The 20,729-nt window shown below is 41.1% G+C and overlaps 1 protein-coding gene across 5 annotated transcripts in view; it reads right to left on the reverse strand.

The window, feature by feature from the left end:
* The window catches only part of AHI1 (Abelson helper integration site 1), a 210,341-nt gene that overhangs the window by 13,118 nt on the left and 176,494 nt on the right, over positions 1-20,729 (reverse strand). Inside the window, exon 25 of one of the 5 annotated variants that reach the window (XM_061130460.1) lies at positions 907-956. The exons of the other annotated variants lie outside the window; for them this stretch is intronic. Coding sequence (XP_060986443.1) covers positions 907-956 — 50 coding nt within the window. The remainder of the gene's footprint in view (positions 1-906; positions 957-20,729) is intronic. 5 annotated transcript variants of the gene reach the window in all.

Consider the following 20,729-nt stretch of genomic DNA (forward strand, 5'->3'; position numbering starts at 1 on the left):
TTCTGGGACCGGGTCCGCCTTTTCCTACCTCTCAGGTCATGTTTCTCCGCATGCAGAGGAGGGGTAAGAGCAAGGGTCTGCAGGGAAATGCGGAGACTCAAATGTGGTGAGGAGCAACTGTGCTCTGAAGCAACACAGGGCTTCATATATGATATATAATGATATACAGTCCTAGATGGGCTTCCCAGGTGGTGCTAGTGGTCCCGCCTGCCTATGCAGGAGGGCCAAGTCGCTTCAGGCATGTCTGACTCTGTGCGACCCCATGGCCTATACCCACCAGGCTCCTCTGTCCACGGGATTTCCCGGGCAAGAACACTGGAGTGGGTATAGCAGGGTTCCTGAATAAATGTTTTCCTGAAGGACACTCAGTAGGGATTCCCTTTGTGTATGTGTGTGGAAGCATATACCCAGACGTGGGAATGGTGATGTGGGATGGGAGGGCATGGCAGATACCCAAGCTGTTCAAGGTTGTTACATTCAGGTGACAGTTTGCTGGTGATGTATGAATATGAAGTTTTGGCTTCAAATTAGGTATAATGTGATCTGCAATGATAAAAACTGAGACATACTTTGCAACTGTTTTCAATATTTTTTTGAGGTAAAAGAGATTTTCCATTTATGTATTAAGTAATGTATTAATAGCAAGTACCAAAAAAAAAAAATTACAAAACTTCCTAGAGATTTTTTAAAATAAACACTTTAAAAACTGCTCAAATACTTAAGGCATTTGTAAGAAATATACAAGGATAATATCCCAGATATTAGCCTTTATACATTAATGCTTCAAAATGGGTGTCTTGTAACTTTTGTAGTGTGATGCTATGAAGAGAGAACTGGAGAAACTGTCCTTAAAAGAAACACCAACTATTTATCACTGCAAATTATTTAGGAGGAAAAGCTGCTTATTGTGCCATGGACTCTGAGCTCAGTCTGAAATCCTGGGACTTGAATGACTGCTATGAAAGAGAAACAAAGAATAAGTCACAAATCACAGAAGACAACACTGGCAATCTGCACCTGCTGAAGACCCGCCAACCGGCTGAATGAGGGGCGAGCAGGCCTGTTCTGAACACAAGTGTCTATCAGCATAACCTGTTCACTCTCACAGAAAACCAAGGGAACAGCTCTTCAGACGGGCTCAGCACTCTTTGTAAATAAAGTGAGCTTTTAGGTGTGCGTCAAAGAGAGTCAGTTGTGAATCAGCCTAAATTAAGTCAGTGATGCTGTGTTGTATCACTTAAGTTGTGTGTTTACCTTCCACCACTGCATCCTTCCTTTGTAACCTTCCCACTGCACTCTGTATTCTCATGAAGCCACACACTGAAGTGTGTGTAGAATTCTGAATCTGAAAGCTCTTTAAATCTCCTACAAACTTTGCTCAGTCTGTTTTATTAATGGCACCTCCATGAGGAAATCAAAGAAGCACTTTGAGGGGTGCCAGATTACACGCTGAGTTAGACAGTTCCTCTGCGCTTGTCTGTTCTTAGTGGCTCAGTCGTATCCGACTCTTTGTGACCCCATTAACTGTAGCCCACCAGACTCCTCTGTCCACGGAATTCTCCAGGCAAGAATACTAGAGTGGGTAGCCATTCACTTCTTCAGGGGACCTTCCCGATCCAGGGGTTGAACCCGGGTCTCCTGCACTGCAGGCAGATTCTTTACCACCTGAGCCAACAGGGAAGCCCCATTCCAAATCAAAGTATACTGTGGAACAATGGTGTTTGATATGAGACAGTATGTTAGAAATCAATAAAATGTTGCCATAAAGCAGACTTGGAAATTTTATTTAGAGATAATTACATGTTATGGAAATGATCTACTTAAACTTCACATAGAAAATATAAATCTTACTGTGTTAAAGCTTTGAATTACATATGAATGAAAGAGAGATACCATAATTATCTAATTAAATTCTTAAACGTCCAGAAAACAAAAACAAAAAAAAAAAAAAAACACAAAATGAAGTGAAAGGAAAGAAGTAAAACTTTCTGTTTCAGTCTTAACTTCTTTGAGTAACTACTGCTTTCCCAGTCTTATCTCTACTGAAACTTGCTTTGCCTTTTTAGATTTCCTCCTTCACAATCAGATTTCAGCAAGATTTGGCACTGAGCACCTTTAGACAAGTATTACTTTCCTTATCATAAAGATTTCAAGAGGATTTTGTACTTTTCTGGACCATAATTATGTGATATTATTGCTGGCTATATAGCTTTAAATCAAGCACGTAATAAAAACAAGAGTTAAAGGACAAGGAGACTCAGTGGTGGAAGGTGGATGCTGTAGTGTTTTAAAGAACATCAAAAGAACCAATCTTTTATTTTTCTCAACTATTTGAAGATAATCTGACTCAGTTAAAATGTGTTTGGGAAAAAAGTTACAAGTACCCAGAAAATCTAAATTCAAGGACAAATGCAGATTGCAGAATAGTCTACCTGCCCTCAAGCCAACCCACCAAGAAGAAAACTATCAAAACCTCTCAGAACGCATCAATTATAACCTAATTTTTTCAGTTTCTTCTCAGGCTTATGGAATAAATTCCAAACAGTGTAACCAAATTCATGGTAAAATGCTTCTTTTACATGGTCTAAGTATTACTTCTCTTTGCCCAATGCAAGAGCAACATCTTAAATAAATGTACATATATACAGTTGTCCCTTAGTATCTGAGGGGGATTGGTTTCAGGACACTCCAACCGCCCCCCAGATACCAAAATCTACAGATGCTAAAAGTGACTTATATAATGGTGTAGTATTTGCATATAACCTAACAACCTCCTGTATACTTAAACGCATCTCTAGATTACTTATAAATACCTAATATGATACGAATGCTATGTAAATAGTTGTAAATACAATGTAAATGCTAAGTAAATGGGTGCCAGTGTGGCAAATTCATTTTGCTTTTATGGAACTTTCTGGAATTTTTTCCCATGTAATTGTGAACCATGATTGGTTGACTCTCTAGATGCAGAACCTGTGGGTAAGGAAGGCCGACTGTGTACATGAAATGTTGTAAAATCAGTGGATTAAAAAAGAAAAAAAAAACCCAAATCATGGCTCTAAGCAGAATTTGAGTCTACTCCAGAGGTTGAGGGAAGAAAAGTCAGACTGAATTATCCATCACTGTTGAGTCAGTGTTGCTTTTCCCTGCGTGCTGTGACCCTGACGAACGAGTAACAACATTTGGCCACATGCAGGTCTTCGCAAGCCTGTTTTTAATAGACTTTTCATGTGAAATAGGTGCTATGATGTCCTCAGAAACCTGACTTAAGCAGGTTAAGCTCCGTCCTTGCCCCATTTCCTACTGTGTTCCTGCATTAGTATGGTGGGCACATCTAGGTCCTGTCTCAAGATGCAAAGGTTGTTTTAACCTGGGTTCAAATTCCATGAACCACAAATTAGTAGGGGATCCACATTACAAAGTTTTAACACTGATTGTAAAAGGACACTTATTTAATTAGGACCAAAACTTCAGTTCTAAACATCTTTACTTGCTCATTCCTTGGTCTCAGCAGCAGCGTGCCACATGGGTAGTTATTCATGGAGGCAGAAGGAGGGGGAACAAGGAGGTGTTTCTGTGAGCTGTTTTGTTTCACTTTGTTTTTAAACAAAAAAGCCCCCCAGGCTATGAGACAATCTGCCCATAAGCACCCCCCACCATCAAGGCCAAGGAGCATGACTGCCCTTCTTTCCCTCCTGTCCACTCACACCTCTCAGCTGTTTGGGAACTTAATTTCCTCTTCATGGACACCCTTGATTTGGAGAGGAGGGGATGAAGAGAGGAAGATGAGCAAAGCAAAGGAGATGAATGAAAGGATCAGAATCTATAGACTCTTGCTTCCCAAACCCTCACGATTTCTAGTGATGCTCGTAAATTTAGATGCAGTGAGACAAACATGAAAGGAATGATTAATGGAATGATTTTCAGTGCCTCCCTTGATTACATGGAGATTTACCAAGGAGAAGCAGCTCATAAATAACTGTGTAAAAGAGAAATAGGCCATGCAAACAACTCACCCAAATATTTCTATAAACTTGAAGAATGAATGCAAAATTAGGTAGATATTTGATCAATGTTTGTTGCAGTAGCACACCAGCTTTAAATAAGGCAAATTTATGATACAATATAGCTTTATTTTTATGTGCTATCTATATACCTCCTGATATCTACCTTTTCAAAGAATTAATAACTGCAATTTCTTTTTATACTCACTTTGTAGGAATTTTTTTAAAAGCCCAACAACTAGGGCTGTTGGTTAAATTATAATCTTGATTCTGTCCTTAACTCTGTGTGGCCCAAGGAAGCCACTTAACTTCTCCTGAGGTCTGTTTTCTACTTGTAAAAGTACAGGAGGTGCTCAGAATAAAAGCATGAACTATCATAGCACCATTCTTCCATTTTACAGATGAGGAAATGGAGGCCCAGAGTTACCAAGATTATAGAAGTAGCCTGAAGGTTATAATCCTGTATTTCAAACTGATTTAACAGCTTAATTTAACAGCTAAGCTCTTTTTTCAATATAATTTTGTTTGAAAGCCTCACATACAAACACTTAAACACCTAGAATTTCTCTACGTGAATTGAGGTTTGGAGGCCAGGCAAACCTTGCCTCCCTAGATCGACTCCCTAGAGCCCGGAGGAACAGGGCTCTACAGAGAAGAGTTCACAAACTGCTCCACTACACAAGCTCTTTCAGGTTTTCTCTACTGCTAAAGTTGTGTTTGGATGGGGGGGCATAATTTTATGATTTTAAATATTCATATAAGTTTGCTGTTGATCCTTTGATTTTAGAACTTATTATTGGTTCTATGAGCTGTATTTGGCACTCAATCTTCCAATTATGCTTTTCCTTAAGAACAAAATATTCCTTTGTATTAAGATGTAGCTTCTAGAAGTATGTTGTTGTTTAGTCACTAAGTCATGTCTGACTCTTGTGCGACCCCAAGGACTGTAGCCCACCAGGCTCCCCTGTTCAAGGGATTTTCCAAGCCAGAATATTGGAGTGGGTTGCCATTTCCTGCTTCAGGGGATCTTCCCAACCCAGGGATCAAACCCACATCTGCTGCACTGGCAGGCAGATTCTTTACCACTGAGTCTCCAGAGAAGCCCCTTCTAGGAGTATATTAAAACAAAAAGTGAAAGCCTTCATCTTGATTCATGATTTGTAGTTTTGGATACTAATTATGCCAGGTAGGAACAACAAATATTGAGTTGGCCAAAAAGTTTAGGCTTTTCTGTAAGATGTTATGCCAAATACTTAACAGAACGCCACTCTAGGGGCAAGGAGTATGCTACACACCCTGGAGATGCAAAGCTAAGCCGGTTCGAATATCTTATACTCTAACAGGGAAAGGCATGGAGATAAGCAATGAGGCAGAGGAAGACCCACATTACAATAGAGAGAAAAGAAATATGCAGATATAAAAGAACAGAAGCCCTGAAGTGCAACTGGAGGCTTCAGAGGAGGAAACATTTAGCTAACTCCTAAGGAATAAATTGAAACTGTGATCACTGGAGTGGTGCAAAAACTATACAGTTGGAGAAACTGGGGTAAGCAGAGGCTGGAGGCTTTGTGTGTGCAAGGGAGTGTGCTCAAGGAGGATGATTTGGGAGATGAGGAAAAACTGGTCAGAATGTCTATTCAAACGTTGAAGGATGAGAGCTAGATTAAAACTTATGAGATTTGGACTTTAAAGGCAAACAGAGCACCAACTAAGATTTCTGAGCTGATAAATCACATGACTCGACTTCTATATTAGGAGCAGAAAGCAGTGTACTTCTGGTAGGCAGGTGAATAGTGCAGTAAAGACCGGGCTATGGGAGCTGCTGGCCTCCCCAGGCAGGGGTTGGGGGCTGTTTCGTATCATCCTTCCCAGGCTCCTCTCTGGCAGCGCACACTTCAAAATAACTGCGCCTCTTCATGCATTCTAGTCTTTGTCCTTTCCTTCCGGATTCTCCTCTGTTCCCATGGATTCAACCCATATGTTTATGCCAACGACTTCCAAATCAATACCCTGAACCTCAATCTCCAACTTTCTTCAAAATGATTTGGCAGTTTCATTAGTTTTCAGCAAATCTTGCAGGTATGTAGTTTTTTCTGAAAATAGGCTTGGAACTATCCATTTGCCTCCGAACTATCTCGGAGTCCGAGGGCTCAGCGGCCCTGCTGCAGTGGCCGCCACACAGGTACGGACTGCTGTGCCTCTCACAGTGGAGCCCCTTTTCTTCTCACAGGTGGTCACCTTAGAAACTCAGACTGTTCCTTTTCCCTCACATGGGTTTTGTCACAGCATCCTTTCTCGTTATGCTTGGTTTGGATTGATACAACAGCCTTTCTTGGTCTTATACAGTACTGCTTTTATTTTCCTTCTTCTAGCCTCAGACCTCCTAGAATGAGGTTTTGAAAGAACTGACTTGATCATGCCATCCGCCATGTTTTAAATCTTTCAGTGGCTCACGAGTGCCTTCAGGATCAAATCCAGCTGCTTAACATGCCATATGAGGACCTTCTTGATCCTGTCCCCTTATGTAGGTTCAGCTCTACCTGTTTTTAACTCTGTATCCTAGGCTCCAGCCGTGATGAAATATTTGTGATAGCCTGAGTGCCGTGCCTTAGTATTTGTTCAGTCTTCCTGGAATGCCCTTCCTCCCGTAAAACTCAATTTAGAAATCAACCCCGTTGGAAAGCATTTCCTGACCTCATTAAGCTTAGGTCAGGGGCCAGTTCTATTTATTTTCCTGCATTACATATAGAAATCTACCAAAACACTTAGACTACTATGCTGCAAAAACCCCTGATGTTTTTGTTCTTTCAAGAGAGAGAGAACTCCTTACTTAAAGGTGAAGGTAGATGATGATTCCACTGACACACTAGGGGAGACAGGAAAAAATTGGGCTTTTAAAAATGCATTTGGTTTTGGGCATATTGGACCAGAGATTCCAGAATGATATCTATGTGAATGAATCTGCAGGCCAGAATACTGGGGTGGCTAGACCTTCCCTTCTCCAGGGGATCTCCCGAACCCAGGGATCGAACCCAGGTCTCCTGCATTGCAGGTGGATTCTTTACTGTCTGAGCCACCATGGAAGCCCTATGTGAAATCTGTGTGAAAATTTCCAGGTGATTAGAAATACAATTCAGAACAGGAGCCAGGGTTACAGATGTAGAATTTGATACACCTGAAATGCCAAAGTATTAATAATACGGGATGGACACGTACACACTGTTTTTTTTAAATGCATAACCAACAAGGACCTGCCATACAGCACATGGAACTGTGTTCAATGTTATGTGGCAGTCTGGATGGGAGGGGAGTTTGGGGGAATACGTGTATGGCCGAGTCCCTTCATCCTTCACCTTCATTCTTCAATGTCACCAAACTATCATGACTTTGTTAACTGGCTATGTGTCCGTCTGTCACTCCGCCACATCCAACTCTGTGACCCCAAGTACTGTAGCCCATTAGATTCCTCTGTCCATGGAATTCTCCAGGTAAGAACACTGGGGTGGGTTGCCATTCCCTTCTCCAGGGGATCTTCCTGGCTATCAGTTCAGTTCAGTTCAGCTGCTCAGTCGTGTCCGACTCTGCAACCCCATGAATTGCAGCACGCCAGGCCTCCCTGTCCATCACCAACTCCTGTAGTTTACTCAAACTCATGTCCATCGAGTTGGTGATGCCATACAGCCATCTCATCCTCTGTCGTCCCCTTCTCCTCCTGCCCTCAATCTTTCCCAGCATCAGGGTCTTTTCCAATGAGTCAGCTCTTCACATGAGGTGGCCAAAGTATTGGAGTTTCAGCTTCAACATCAGTCCTTCCAGTGAACAGCCAGGACTGATCTCTTTTAGGATGCACTGGTTGGATCTCCTTGCAGTCCAAGGGACTCTCAAGAGTCTCCTCCAACACCACAGTTCAAAAGCATCAATTTTTCTGCGCTCAGCTTTCTTCACAGTCCAACTCTCACATCCATACATGACCACTGGAAAAACCATAGCCTTGACCAGACAGACCTTTGTTGGCAAAGTAATGTCTCTGCTTTTTAATATGCTATACCCCAATACAAAATTAAAAGTTTACTTAAAAAAAATTCTGCTCCAGAAAAAAAAAACAAACAAAAAACTATTTGAAGGGACCAGCTGGTTTTTCAGTTTCTCTGAGGAGCACTTTTGACCACTTGAGGGCTTCTGCACAAGCTGTTTCTAATGCCTCAAATGTATCCTCCTGGCCTCCCCGCCTCTGCCCTTCATAAAAACTAACCCATCCACTTCTCACCACAAGGCCTCACAGCTTCCCTTCAGTCCTTTCACTGCTTATGTTTAGTTTTATGACTCATTAATTACAGTTACTTTCACTCATCGGGCTGTAAAAGTTCTGTGAGGTGAGGGACCTTTTCTGTTTAATTCACCACCACACTACCCAGACTACATGCTACCACAGTTCCAGGGGACAACAGCGGGCATTCAACGTATGTGTGCTAAATGAATAAACAAAGACGCCAAAGGGGTGGAGGGGTGAGGATGCAGATCACTGGTGGAGTGAGGGCCAGAAGGACGTGGGAGGGGAAAATGACCCAAAATACAAGTGGAGAGGTCAGCCGTAGAAAGGAGGGTACATCTTTCTTTGAGATCTGAAAGCCACTAGAGAAGGAAGGGGAAGTAACAGAAACACAGAGAAAGCACAAAGTCAGCCTGTTGTTAAGAGTCTGAGGAGTGTGGACCTTATTTTGAGCAGGCTCTGTAAAGAGCGGGGTAGGGAGTCAGTCAGGAAAACAAAAAGACGATCAAGACCACGGGCCTCACTCAGGCGGGGAATCAAATACGACACAGAGATAACCACCACAGTTAGGAGCTTTTCTTAAGCAGTGATAAGATTCCAGAGAAGTGAAAGAAATGGACAACTGGTTTACTCTCAGGGCTGGGCACTGGGAAGACCTGTATGCCAAGTCACACACTCGAAGAGCCATTCATGCGCATGACAAGACATCAAACTGCTAAATGACGGCTGCCTTCAAGCATCTATTTCCTGGTGGTCTAAGAGCTGGTTTGGGGAAAGTGAAAACTGACGGCAGAGACTTCCCTGGTGGCTCAGTGGTAAAGAATCCTCCTGCCAATGCAGAAGACACTGGTTAGATCCCTGGTCCAGAAGATCCCACATGCTGTGGCACAACCAAGTCTCTGCCCCACAAGTAGTGAGTCTGTGCTCTAGGGAGCCGCAACTACTGAGCACATATGTTGCAACTACTAAAGCCCAAGTGCCTGGAGCCCGTGCTTTGCAACAAGAGAAGCCAAGCAATGAGAAGCCCATATACCGCAATCAGAGAAAAACCCCCTCTCACTGCAACTAGAGAAAAAGCTTGAGATGCAAAGAAGAGCCAGCATGGCCAAAAGTAAATAAAAGTTAATTAATTAAAAAAAAATAAACCAATGGCAGATAACCAAGAAGACAGGAAACATCAGAATGCCACCTCCTCCCTCTTAAAAAAAATTCTGCAAACTAAAGAATCATTTGAGTCAGCCACTGCCTCTTTTGGGACCAAACTATTTCCTAGATGAGTGATGTGGGAAGGCAACGGGGAAACTGAGGGAGACATGGCAGTTTTATTAAGCCCACTGCAGCCCTCTGCACATTGCTGACCATCTTTTTATGAGCTACATCATCACTGCTGATGTCTGACAGGGTCAGGTCTGATTTGGAAGATTAATACATACCTCAGTACAGAGGCTCTACTTTATCTGATCCTTCATTCAATAAGCATTTGTTGAATACCTGCTTTGTGCTAGATGCTGGGAATTCAATTTTAAATGAGACACCTGCCTTCAAGGAACTTTTAGCTCTTTTATTTACATCCAAAAGGGAAGACAAGAATAGAAGACAAAAGTCATATACATGAGCCATGCTGGAGTTGTAGGTTACATTTTTCTGTTTGACCCTAAGCCTGACCTTTTCTGTCTCCATCTTTATTATAAAGATTAACAGGTTTTATAAAATGACTATGTACTTTTAGCAGCTTCCCTGGTGCTCAGAGTTTTTTTTTTTTTTTTTCTCCCTAGTGCTCAGTGTTAAAAGAATCAGACTGCAATGCAGGAGATGCCGGAGACGTGGGTTTGATCCCTGGGTAGGGAAGATTCCCTGGAGAAGGGCAAGGCAACCCACTCCAGAATTCTTGCCTGGAAAATCCCATGGACAGAGGAGCCTGGCACGCTACGGTCCATGGGGTTGCAAAGAGTCTGAAGCGACTGAGCTCGTACTGTTAATAAAGTTTCAAAATGCAGCTAATCCTCATTATTTGTGGATCCCTACTCGCAAGTTTTCCTACTCGCTAACATTTATTTGTAATCTCCAAATCAACCTGTGTGGTGCTCTTGCAGCTGAGATCATGCCCTGGCGCAGAGCGGGGACACACGTGAGCTGCCCAGTGCCCATGTTCCCGACGCGGGAGGAACATGAGAACCTCCCGATGCCCTGGCGTGTTTCTAGCGCTCTGGCTCATGGGGTCAGTTCTCATACAGACAACAGGTGTCCTTCTGCTGATCTATTCAGTGACATGCTTTTCACATTTCTGTGCTTCTTGTTGGTGATTCTGCCGTTTTAAAGGAACCCTAAGCCTGTTGTTGAAGTACTGACCCATGTGACCAAGTGCAACAGGGCTGAGGGGCCTCATGGATGAAGCTCGTGTGCTAGTCGGGCTTTGTTCAGGTGCACGTTGTACTCCATGAGGTCAATTTTCACAACTTGCCTATATCAGATGAAGTGTTTTTAGACTGACATACATATAAAACAAGGTTACGTATTGGTGGGTTGACGAAAATCTTGTGACCAGAGGCTCTCAAGAACCGAATCCTGCATTTGCTCTACGAGCTCTGGTTTAGAATCCAGTAATTCAGTGTTCATGGTGAATTTATAGAACATAAGCAGTGTAAATGAGAACTGACTGTGGAGTTTCCAGCATGGCTTCTGTGCACCCACCAGATTACTATTTTACTTATTACTTATTACTCTTTTACTTATATTACTATTTTATTTATAGTCTTAGTTGCTACCTTTCATAATCTTATTCCTTGACAAATGTGTGAAGTGTTGGGGAGCTCTGTCTCAATCAAATATAATCATTCATTGAGAATATCCTATATGTACAGTACTAGGGTGGGGACCTCAGGAGGAACACAGATGTTGGAAAGGTGATTCCCGTTAGTCTCATATGGCTGTGTGTAAGGGCTTATAGATGCCTTCCATTCAGTCAGGTCAACTGGAAGTTTATACCCCAAGGTCAAAGAGCCTGAAGTAGATACGTTATTCCACAGATGAGGCTGGAAGAACATTCTCTGGCAAATTCCGTAACTCTGTGACTACAAAGGAGCCTTCAGAAATGTAAAGGATTATCTTGCAAAGATTAGCACATTTAGGGTAGAGTCTGGGCAGTGGTAATTTAAAACAAGTGCCCAGGGAGATTCTGAAGCCTAGCAGTTTAAGAACTATTACTCTAGCATATATCAAACCAGTAATCTGCAGGGCTTGGAGAGCTCAGGGCTAATTTCTGACTGGTGTGTATGAAGCTGACCTGGCTTAGTAGCCTGTAAGCGTGGATTGCTGTGATCTCAATGGTCTCCTCTCTTTCTTGCCTTCTTCCCTTCCTCTGGTTGGAATCTCAGTTCTTACCAGCACTATCCATCAAGGAGTTCAAGTTCCCTCCCAACAAGCAACATTAAACAGACACAGTAACTATCAGGCTCATAATTTATTGAGGGCAAATATACGTATAGATGGCTTGGCACTAAGGAAGCAGGTGATAAATGTGGTAAGAGACAAACAATATGCTACAAGATTACGGGAGAAAATCAGATTTCTCTGCACAAATGGAGGTTCCAGCTGGCCCTCTGCACCTCAGTCTTATTCCTTATTCCCCTTCCTCATTATCTCAGTATGTGTATGTATGTGTATCTGTTCATGTCAGTTTAAACACAACTGCCTGGTCATGCTGCTTTTAAATTTGTTCTTTTGTTGTCTTCTTTAACCATGTATACCCAATCAAAAACCACACTTTTTTTTTTTTTTTTTTACATTTATAAGGTATGCATTTATTGGCTGTAGCAGACTAAGTAAATATACATGGTATTTGAGGTAATTACAAAAGTTGTGATAAAATATGTGACCCATATAATTAATGATTCACATGGAAAAATTCAATCTGAAGTGCAGTTTAGACCTGTGCCTGCCAGTGAGTTTAAGGACAGGGCAAGACCTTCATGGTCTCGGCCCAGGCCTGTTTTCCACTGTGATCTTGGGATCGAGACTGTTTTTCAGTCAGTGATTCTGCAAGTTGGCGGGAGAGAGCATTTTCTTATAAGGGAGATGTCAACCTTTGCAGGTTGATCAAACACTCTCTCTCCTTCGTGGGAGATATAGCAGTGGGTAGGAGGGTGCTGTTTAAACACACCCAAAGTAACAGGGAAGCAGAAACAGAAGTAAAAGAAAGAAAAGACTCATCAAGTGCAAAAACATTTGGCAAGAGAGTGATAAAAAACAAATCTGTTCCAATATGTTCAGAGGGCTTTCATTGTACACATGGTTTGTGAGAATAAAAAAAAGACATTCAAATAGAAAAAGACTCTTCCCTTTCTATGTCAACTTGGAGAACCATGTTAAAATCAGGGACAACCACGATCAAGTTATTGGGATTGCTAGGTAGTAACAATTAAGAACAATGTTTTTGTGTGTGTTTAGTCAAGTCTGACTCTTTGTGACTCCATAGACTACAGCCCTCCAGGCTCCAAAGTCCATGGAATTCTCCCAGCAAAAACACTTAAGTGGGATAGCCCTTTCCTTCTCTAGGGGATCTTCCTGACCCAGGGATCAAACCTGGGTCTCCTGCACTGCAGGCAAAATCTTTACCATATGAGCCAGAGGAGAGGGCAACAATAAGAACATTAGCAAATAGTTAATTTTCCACAGCTTATGTAAAGATTAGCATTCAGCCAAGTTTCTTAAGCAAAGGAAATAAACGGTAGTCAAGTGACATCTAAATTTAATTGACACACTTCATATACATTCATCACGCTGAGCCTCACATAACTGGAAACATCTTTATTTGAAGCTGTTGTTTTTAAGTTGTGTAGTATGTAACTCCAACAACACTACTTACATACTTGCAGGCAATGGGAAAATAAAAGCAAAGTTTCCTTATCAAGATCTTAAAATCAGAATCGTAATTTGAGGAAAAACACACATAACCATATGTATACAAAATGTATATATTTCTATTAAAATAGAGCAGCTTGCAGCTTTCAGCTGTGGGGTGTGGGTAGGGTAATTTCGATCCCCAGGGAAATGTCTGAAAGACATTTTTGATTGTCACAACTGGAGGGGGTTAGTACTTCTGGCATCTAAAGGGTAGAGGCCAGAAAGGCTGCTCAACATCCTACAATGCACAACACATTCCCTCTGAACAAAGAATTACCTGGCTCCAAATGCCAACGGTGCCAAGGCTGAGAAGCACTGGCGTGCCTGACAGAACAAGAGGACAGCAGAGTTAGGGTATCAGAGAACTTCCGGAACAAAGGTCACGCTGACCGTCAAGTCAGAAGACACGCAGAGTGATAGCAACCAACTCTGCCACTATCTAAAAGGTCATTTACAACTTGGAATGCCTGGTGGGACGTTCTCCCAAAGACATCTTTCAAAATTTAGATCTGTAATAGATTATAAGAGGGATGTTATGGTTAACTTTTGAAAATGTCATCATGGAGAGCAAATACTGTATTATGCTATCAAACAGACCTTAAAGTCACTGTCAGAGAAAGTGTGGGCCAAGAAGAACATTGGTTTCACCCAGTACAGCATCATGTATTTTATATTTTGATGATGTGTCTCATTGTTCAAAGATTAGAATCTAAACCTGCCTTCTCAGAATCATGAAAGAGTCCTTCAAATACTTATCAATGGTTTATTGAAACAATTATGAAGACTTTATTGAGAATTTATATTATTCTCTAAACTAAGTTTTCATGGAAGATTTGTATAAGAAAATGAGATACGATAGAGGATTGGCTCAGAGACTCAAACCAGATGAATAATCAGTGGGTTGCTACACGGCAAAACAACTTTGCCCTTACATTATTTTGTATACATTTTAAGCGATGGGAGTTAGGAAGACAATCAAAGAAAATGAAAGTGAAAAGTGAGAGTGAAAGTCACGGAGTCATGACCGACTCTTTGTGACCCTTGGACTGTAGCCCGCCAGGCTCCTCTGTCCATGGAATCCTCCAGGCCAGAATACTGGGGTGGACAGCCATCCGCCCTTCCCTCCCTACCCAGGGATCAAACCCAGGTCTCCCACACTGCAGGCGGATTTTTTACCAGCTGAGCCCCCAGGGAAGCCCAAGAATACTGGAGTGGGTAGCTTATCCCTTCTCCAGCGGATCTTCCCAACCCAAGAATTGAACCAGCAGATCTTCGCAACCCAAGAATCGAAGCACCTACATTGCAGGCGGATTCTTTACCAGCTGAGCCACCAGGGAAGCCCAAGAATACTGGAGTGGGTAGCCTATCCCTTCTCCAGCGGGTCTTCCCAACCCAAGAATTGAACCAGCAGATCTTCTCAACCCAAGAATCGAACCATCTACATTGCAGGTGGATTCTTTATCAGCTGAGCTACCAGGGAAGCCCTCAAGAAAATGAAATATTCCCCAAACCTACTTTGGGGGGTTGAGACTGAAACCACTGGCAATTGTCAAGGAGAGAGAAACTGAGAGGACAAGGAGTTTGTGGGGCCTCACTCTGGAAGGTAACAGGGTCCTGGAAACACGCAGGGGAACTGCCCCAAACAGCAAGCACCAGAGCTGCAGGGGAAGAGACACAGGCTGAGTGGCCATCGTCACGGATGGCACCTGAGGAGAAGGCGCGGGAGGGGAATGAGTAGCAAACGTGTTACAGACCTTCAACAGAGCTAAGATTTCACGGGTTCTTGCAGGGCAAGAGAGATTCTGGAGGTTGTTAGGGTTCCTCTGTGGAGAGCGTTTAGGGACTTTATCACTGGGAGTGCAGTCTGTGCTTGTGAGGAGACTGACGCTGTCTCTGCTGCTGTAATATCACGGGAGATCCCACTCACAATCCCTTTTCTTTTTTAATGCTTTTTAAAAATCATTTATGTATTTATTTTTGGCTGCTCCGGGCCTTTGCGGCTGTGTGCTCGCTTTCTCAGATTGAGGTAAGTAAGGGCTGCTCTTCATCGTGGTGCACGGGCTTCTCACCGTGGTGCGCAGGCTCTAGGCGCACGGGCTCCAGCACCCGCGGCCCACCGGCTTAGCTGCCTCGTGGCATGTGGGTTCTTCCCAGACCAGGGATCGAACACGTGTCCCCAGCACTGACAGGGAGATTCTCATCCACTGAACCACCCGAAGTCATCCACTCGCTTTCTTTGCAGGGCATCGTATCTCTCTAGACTAAATATATTCTTCAAATGTAAATAATACTTTTTAAAAAAAATTGACATCTTTTTCCTTTAAATATTTATAAGTTATTGAACAAAATTATGGAGAGGAAAAAGAAATATCAGTGTCTGCACTGAGATTCTTTATGGGACACCAACAAGCACTTTAATGCTTATTTATTTATTTTTTTTTAAATTCACTTAAGTTAAAATTTTGACTTAGCTCTCTTCAGATAAAGAAATGTTCAAATATTCCCTGAATTTTAAAGTGAATCAAGCATATAGTAATTTTTATCTGTCTGATATAATAAGTTAAAGGTCTAATCAACTGTATTTTCTTTGATAAATGAATAACTAAAGTGAAAAAGATGTAAATTGATTTTATTCTTTAGTATTAGTAAGAAGGTAATAATAATCACGATTGTATTAAATGATTTAGTGTATATTAACTAACTTTTAGGTAGCTGGAAAAATCTACCGCTGTCTACTATAAATTTGCTGTTGGACATCAACAGAGCAATAAAAATCATATAATTCCTATGTTTAAGAATAATATGGATATACTTCTGTTACAAGGAGAAATAAATGGAAAATTTTTTTCTATATGAAGTGATTTTTAAAAATAGTGATACAGAGCATAATTAATCCAGGCTTTAATAAACAGTCTACTCTGGGGATGAAAAGGGTAAATAAAAGTTAGATATTTTGTAGAATAAGGCACAAACATGTAAACTGAAGGCAACTTATTCACTGCCTACTATTTTCCTGATAGGTTGACAGAATTATCAATGTAAAATTTTGTGTGCATGTGTTTGGCTGGAAGAGGAACTACCAAGGAGTTATCTGATGCTTTGAGGTTCTCTGTTCTTATTTTGGACTAGACAAGAAAACAGCTGTTCCTGAATAGAACTGGAGTATGCAGTTCAGTTTGGAAGTCAGCTCTTCTGAATTAACCAAGCCTGCTCTCTCTGACTCTATATGCTAACGTAAAATTTTGAAAGTAATTAAAACACCTTTCTCTCATGAAGAGATGAGCTATGATGGATATTTTAACAATTATCTGGTAATAAAATAATAACTTATTCATTTAATGAGTTTTTAGAGAAAGACATAAAACATCACAGTAATTTCTCCACATTCATAGAAATAATCTAATATTCCTATGCATAACTGTTACTATATGCCTGGCACTTACATAAAAACATAATTGGTTGTGTTAACATTGAAAACTTACTGAAATTAGAAGGTACTCTTTTATCATAGGTTTCATTTTTTAGAAATTAAAAAAAAAGAAGAAAACTAAGCACGTTCAGAAATTTAAAGAAAAACCTGGGCATTTTAGGTATTAAAAAAAAGATAACTGGATATTTCAGTATCTTGAAAGTATAAAAAGAACAGAATTACCTGTGGTAATAAGAACAGATAGCTAGATATTTTTATTAAAAAAATAAACTCAAAATGGACTAAAGACTTATAAATGTAAGCCCTGAAACCATAAAACCTTAAAGAGAATACTGGCAGTAAACACTCTGATGTGGGTCTTAGTGATATTTTTGGGTCTGTTTCCTCAGGCAAGGACAACAGAAGCAAAAACTAACAAAGGTACTACATGCTCAGTCGCATCTGACTCTCTGTGACCCTATGAACTGTAGCCTACCAAGCTCTGCTGTCCATGGGATTTTCCAGGCAAGAAAACTTGAGTGGGTTGCTATTTTCTCCTCCAGGGGGTCTTCCCCAACTCAGGGATCAAACCCACGTCTTCTGCATTGCACGTGGATTCCTTACCACTGAGCCACCTGGAAAGCCTAACAAATGGTATTACATCTCACTAAAAAGCTTTTGCAGTGTGGTAAACCACTTACAAAATGAAAAGGCAGCCTCCTGAATGGGAGTAAATAGTTTGGTGATATATCCAATAGGGGGTTAATATTCAAAAGAACACATGCATCTTAATATCTAAAAAACAAACAAACAACCCAATTGAAAAATGGGCAGAGGAAGAGGACCTGATCAGATACATTTCCAAAGAAGACATCCAGACGGCTAACAGTTATATGAAAAGATGCTCAATATCAGTTGTCATTAGAATAATGCAAATCAAAATCACCATGAGATATCACCTCACACCCGTCAGAATTGCCTCCTCAAAAAGACAAAAAATAGCAGGTGTTGGCAAGGACGCAGAGAAAAGGAAACCTCTGTGCACTGCTGATGGGAATGAAAATTTTTAGAGCCAAGGTGGCAAAACAGCAGGGGAGGTTCCTCAAAAAATTAAAAAGAGAACTACCATATAATTCAACAATTCCACTTTTGGGTATTTACCTGAAGAAAATACAAGTGCTATTTCAAAAAAAAATGTATGTATCCCTACGTTCACTGCAGCATTATTTACAATAGCCAAGATACGAAGCAAGCTAAGTGTCCATTGATAGAAGAATGGACAAAGATGATGTGCTTTATATAATGGGCATAAAAAGAATAAAGTCTTGCCATTTGTGAAAACATGGATGGATCCAGAGGGTATTATGCTAAGAGAAGTAAGTAAGACGGAGAAAGACAAATATCCTATGATTTCCCTTACATGTGGGATCTAAAAGATAAAAACAAATGAACAAGCAAAACAAAAACAGACTCAGATACATAGAGAACAAACTGTCGAAGGGAGGGGAGTGGGGGGATGGGCGAAACAGGCAAAAGGTTAAGAGGCACAAAATTCTAGTTATGAAATAAATAAGTTACAGCATGAGGAGTATAGTCAACAAGATTATAATAATTTTGTATAGTGACAGATGGTTACTAGATTTACTGTGGTGATCACTTCATAATATATTTAAATGTTGAGTCACCATGTCACACATCTGAAACTAACATTGTATGTCAACGATCCTTCAAAAAAATTAATTAAAAAAAGATGTCCAGGATACACTGGTGAAATAAAAATATTGAGTATGATCCTAGTTTCATCAAAACCAAGAACAGACATGAACAGACATGTATTCATATATTCAGATAACATCTTTAACAGGGTATGCAAGAAGCAGAGTAAACATGAATGCTAGCAGGATAAAGGAATTTTATCTTTCATTTACACTATTCTCTATCGTTTGGATTACTATGAGCATATATTACTTTTATAGTATAAATAAAAATTTTCCAAAAGGAACTTTAACACCAACTTTCTTCCACTGATACATGAATGATGTAGGTTAGTACTTAGGCTAGCGAAAGTTAAAAACCTGAAAACATCTCACAGTACAAACACAAATGAAAGTTGTCAACACTTCTGTTTTCTCAAACCTCCTGAGTTGCTTTCCTCCCTGAGAGCACCGATAGTCTTCCTTCTATAAGATGTGAATTTACAGCACACTGCAATGAAGGTTTTCTGGAATGAGCTTGAGAACACATTCTCCTGTGGTACATGTTAATTTGGGGAATCTCTGGCCATTTGCGGAGTGTAATGAACAAGACGCATCCTCTCCTCTTGCAGAGGAAAAGCCAAATGCTGCCATCACCTGCCAACACTTCAATGAGCCAGATGAAATGTTGGAAGGTATCTGGTACATTGAGCGACACAACAGGTGTGTTCCACTTGGAAAGACTGAGAAGATTTAGCAGCTGCCAAATGGTGTAATTTTACTTCTTATTCTATAGTTTGAATAGAAATAATAAAAAAAAAAAACTATTGAAGGGGTTTCTTTCCTTTTTTTTTTCCTTAAGAAGTACAGACAATATGATTCTAAAGACGTCCACGTGAAGAAAGGGTTCAGTTCAGTTCAGTCACTCAGTCGTGTCCAACTCTCTGCGACCCCATGAACCACAGTACACCAAAGGGTACAGTGAAACAAACATAAAAAGGGATGTAAAAATGCAGTGTGAGGGCTTCCCTGGTGGCTCAGTGGTAAAAAACCCACTTGCCCATGAAGGAGATATTGGTTAGATCCTTGATTCAGGAAGATCCCACATGTTGCAAAGCAACGAATCCCCCGCGCCACTACCATTGAGCCTGTGCTCCAGAGCCTGGGAGCTGCAACCAAACTACTGAAGCCTACATGCCCTAGATGTGGAGGGCAGAGGGCACTGGCCTGAGAGCAAGGAGGCTGGGCTCCGACCAGCAGGGCCGTTCTGAACGAGCTCCTGATAGCCTTGCTGGGTCTATCTTGATTTCCTCATCTACGAAAAGGAGCTGAGTAGAATCACCAGGGTTCATTTCTAAGGTTCCTTCCATGTCACTAACTCTACAGTTCTGTGAACTCGGGACCAACTCTGCAACTCTCGCCCCCAATTCTAGTTGCTTATCAGAGATCACTTTTCATGTCCTTTTTTTCTTTTTAAGAAAAAAAAAAACTTATCTCATATATGATAATAAAAATAAAACTTGCACATGAAATTAAACATCTGATAGAATTTGTGGTAGGTTTATAAGGCAGGATCTTGATAAAATCAAACCATACATACTCTGATAAAGAAACTAAACTGAAGAAATGCAACTATGCCAGGTGCTAAGGAAGCCCAGTTACACATTTCTCAAGGGCTGGCTGTTGGCGTCATGACTCAAGAGTATACCCAAGGCATTTTGGTTACCTGGGACAGCATTAACGTTTCCTGGGGACTTCTCACATAAGCTTAGATCATTCTTTACACTTTCTCCAAAAGGGACGTAAAACAGTGTCTAACTATACATGTGGTATGTTCCACATGTGAACACAAACACGTATATGTAAGATTCTAGTGGCTCAGACGGTAAAATGACTGCCTGCAATGCGGGAGACCTGGGTTCAGTCCCTGGGTCAGGACGATACCCTGGAGAAGGATGTGGCAACCCACTCCAGTGCTCTTGCCTGGAAAATTCCATGGATGGAGGAGCCTGGTAGGCTACAGTTCATGGGGTTGCAAAGAGTCGGACACGACTGAGCAACTTCACTGGTTGGTTGGTAGTCTAATATGTGGATTCAGATAAAGTAGATCAAATTATGTTCTTCAACAAAAGAAATCCTTGTATCTTAAGCCTTAAAGCCTTATTTGAGCTCGATCTTCTCCAGGAGAATTTTTCTCCTTCTTTCCCTAAATGTATTCCTTGCCTCTAACACATCCTTCCTCTACCTATTTATGTTTTTAAATGTTTTACATGCACATCTACAAGTTCTTTGGATCTACCATAAATGAGATAGCCTGAAGCAGACCTCAAGGGTCAAGTGGGGTATCTGAAGAACTGTCTGTTGGGATATGAATATAAAAGTCCATTTCAAGCATGCAGATCAGTCTGTGAGAAGACAAGGCACACAAAATTTAAAAAATCAATGACAGT

This window comes from Dama dama, chromosome 26 (genome assembly GCF_033118175.1).
Source record: "Dama dama isolate Ldn47 chromosome 26, ASM3311817v1, whole genome shotgun sequence".
NCBI classification, from domain to species: domain Eukaryota; kingdom Metazoa; phylum Chordata; class Mammalia; order Artiodactyla; family Cervidae; genus Dama; species Dama dama.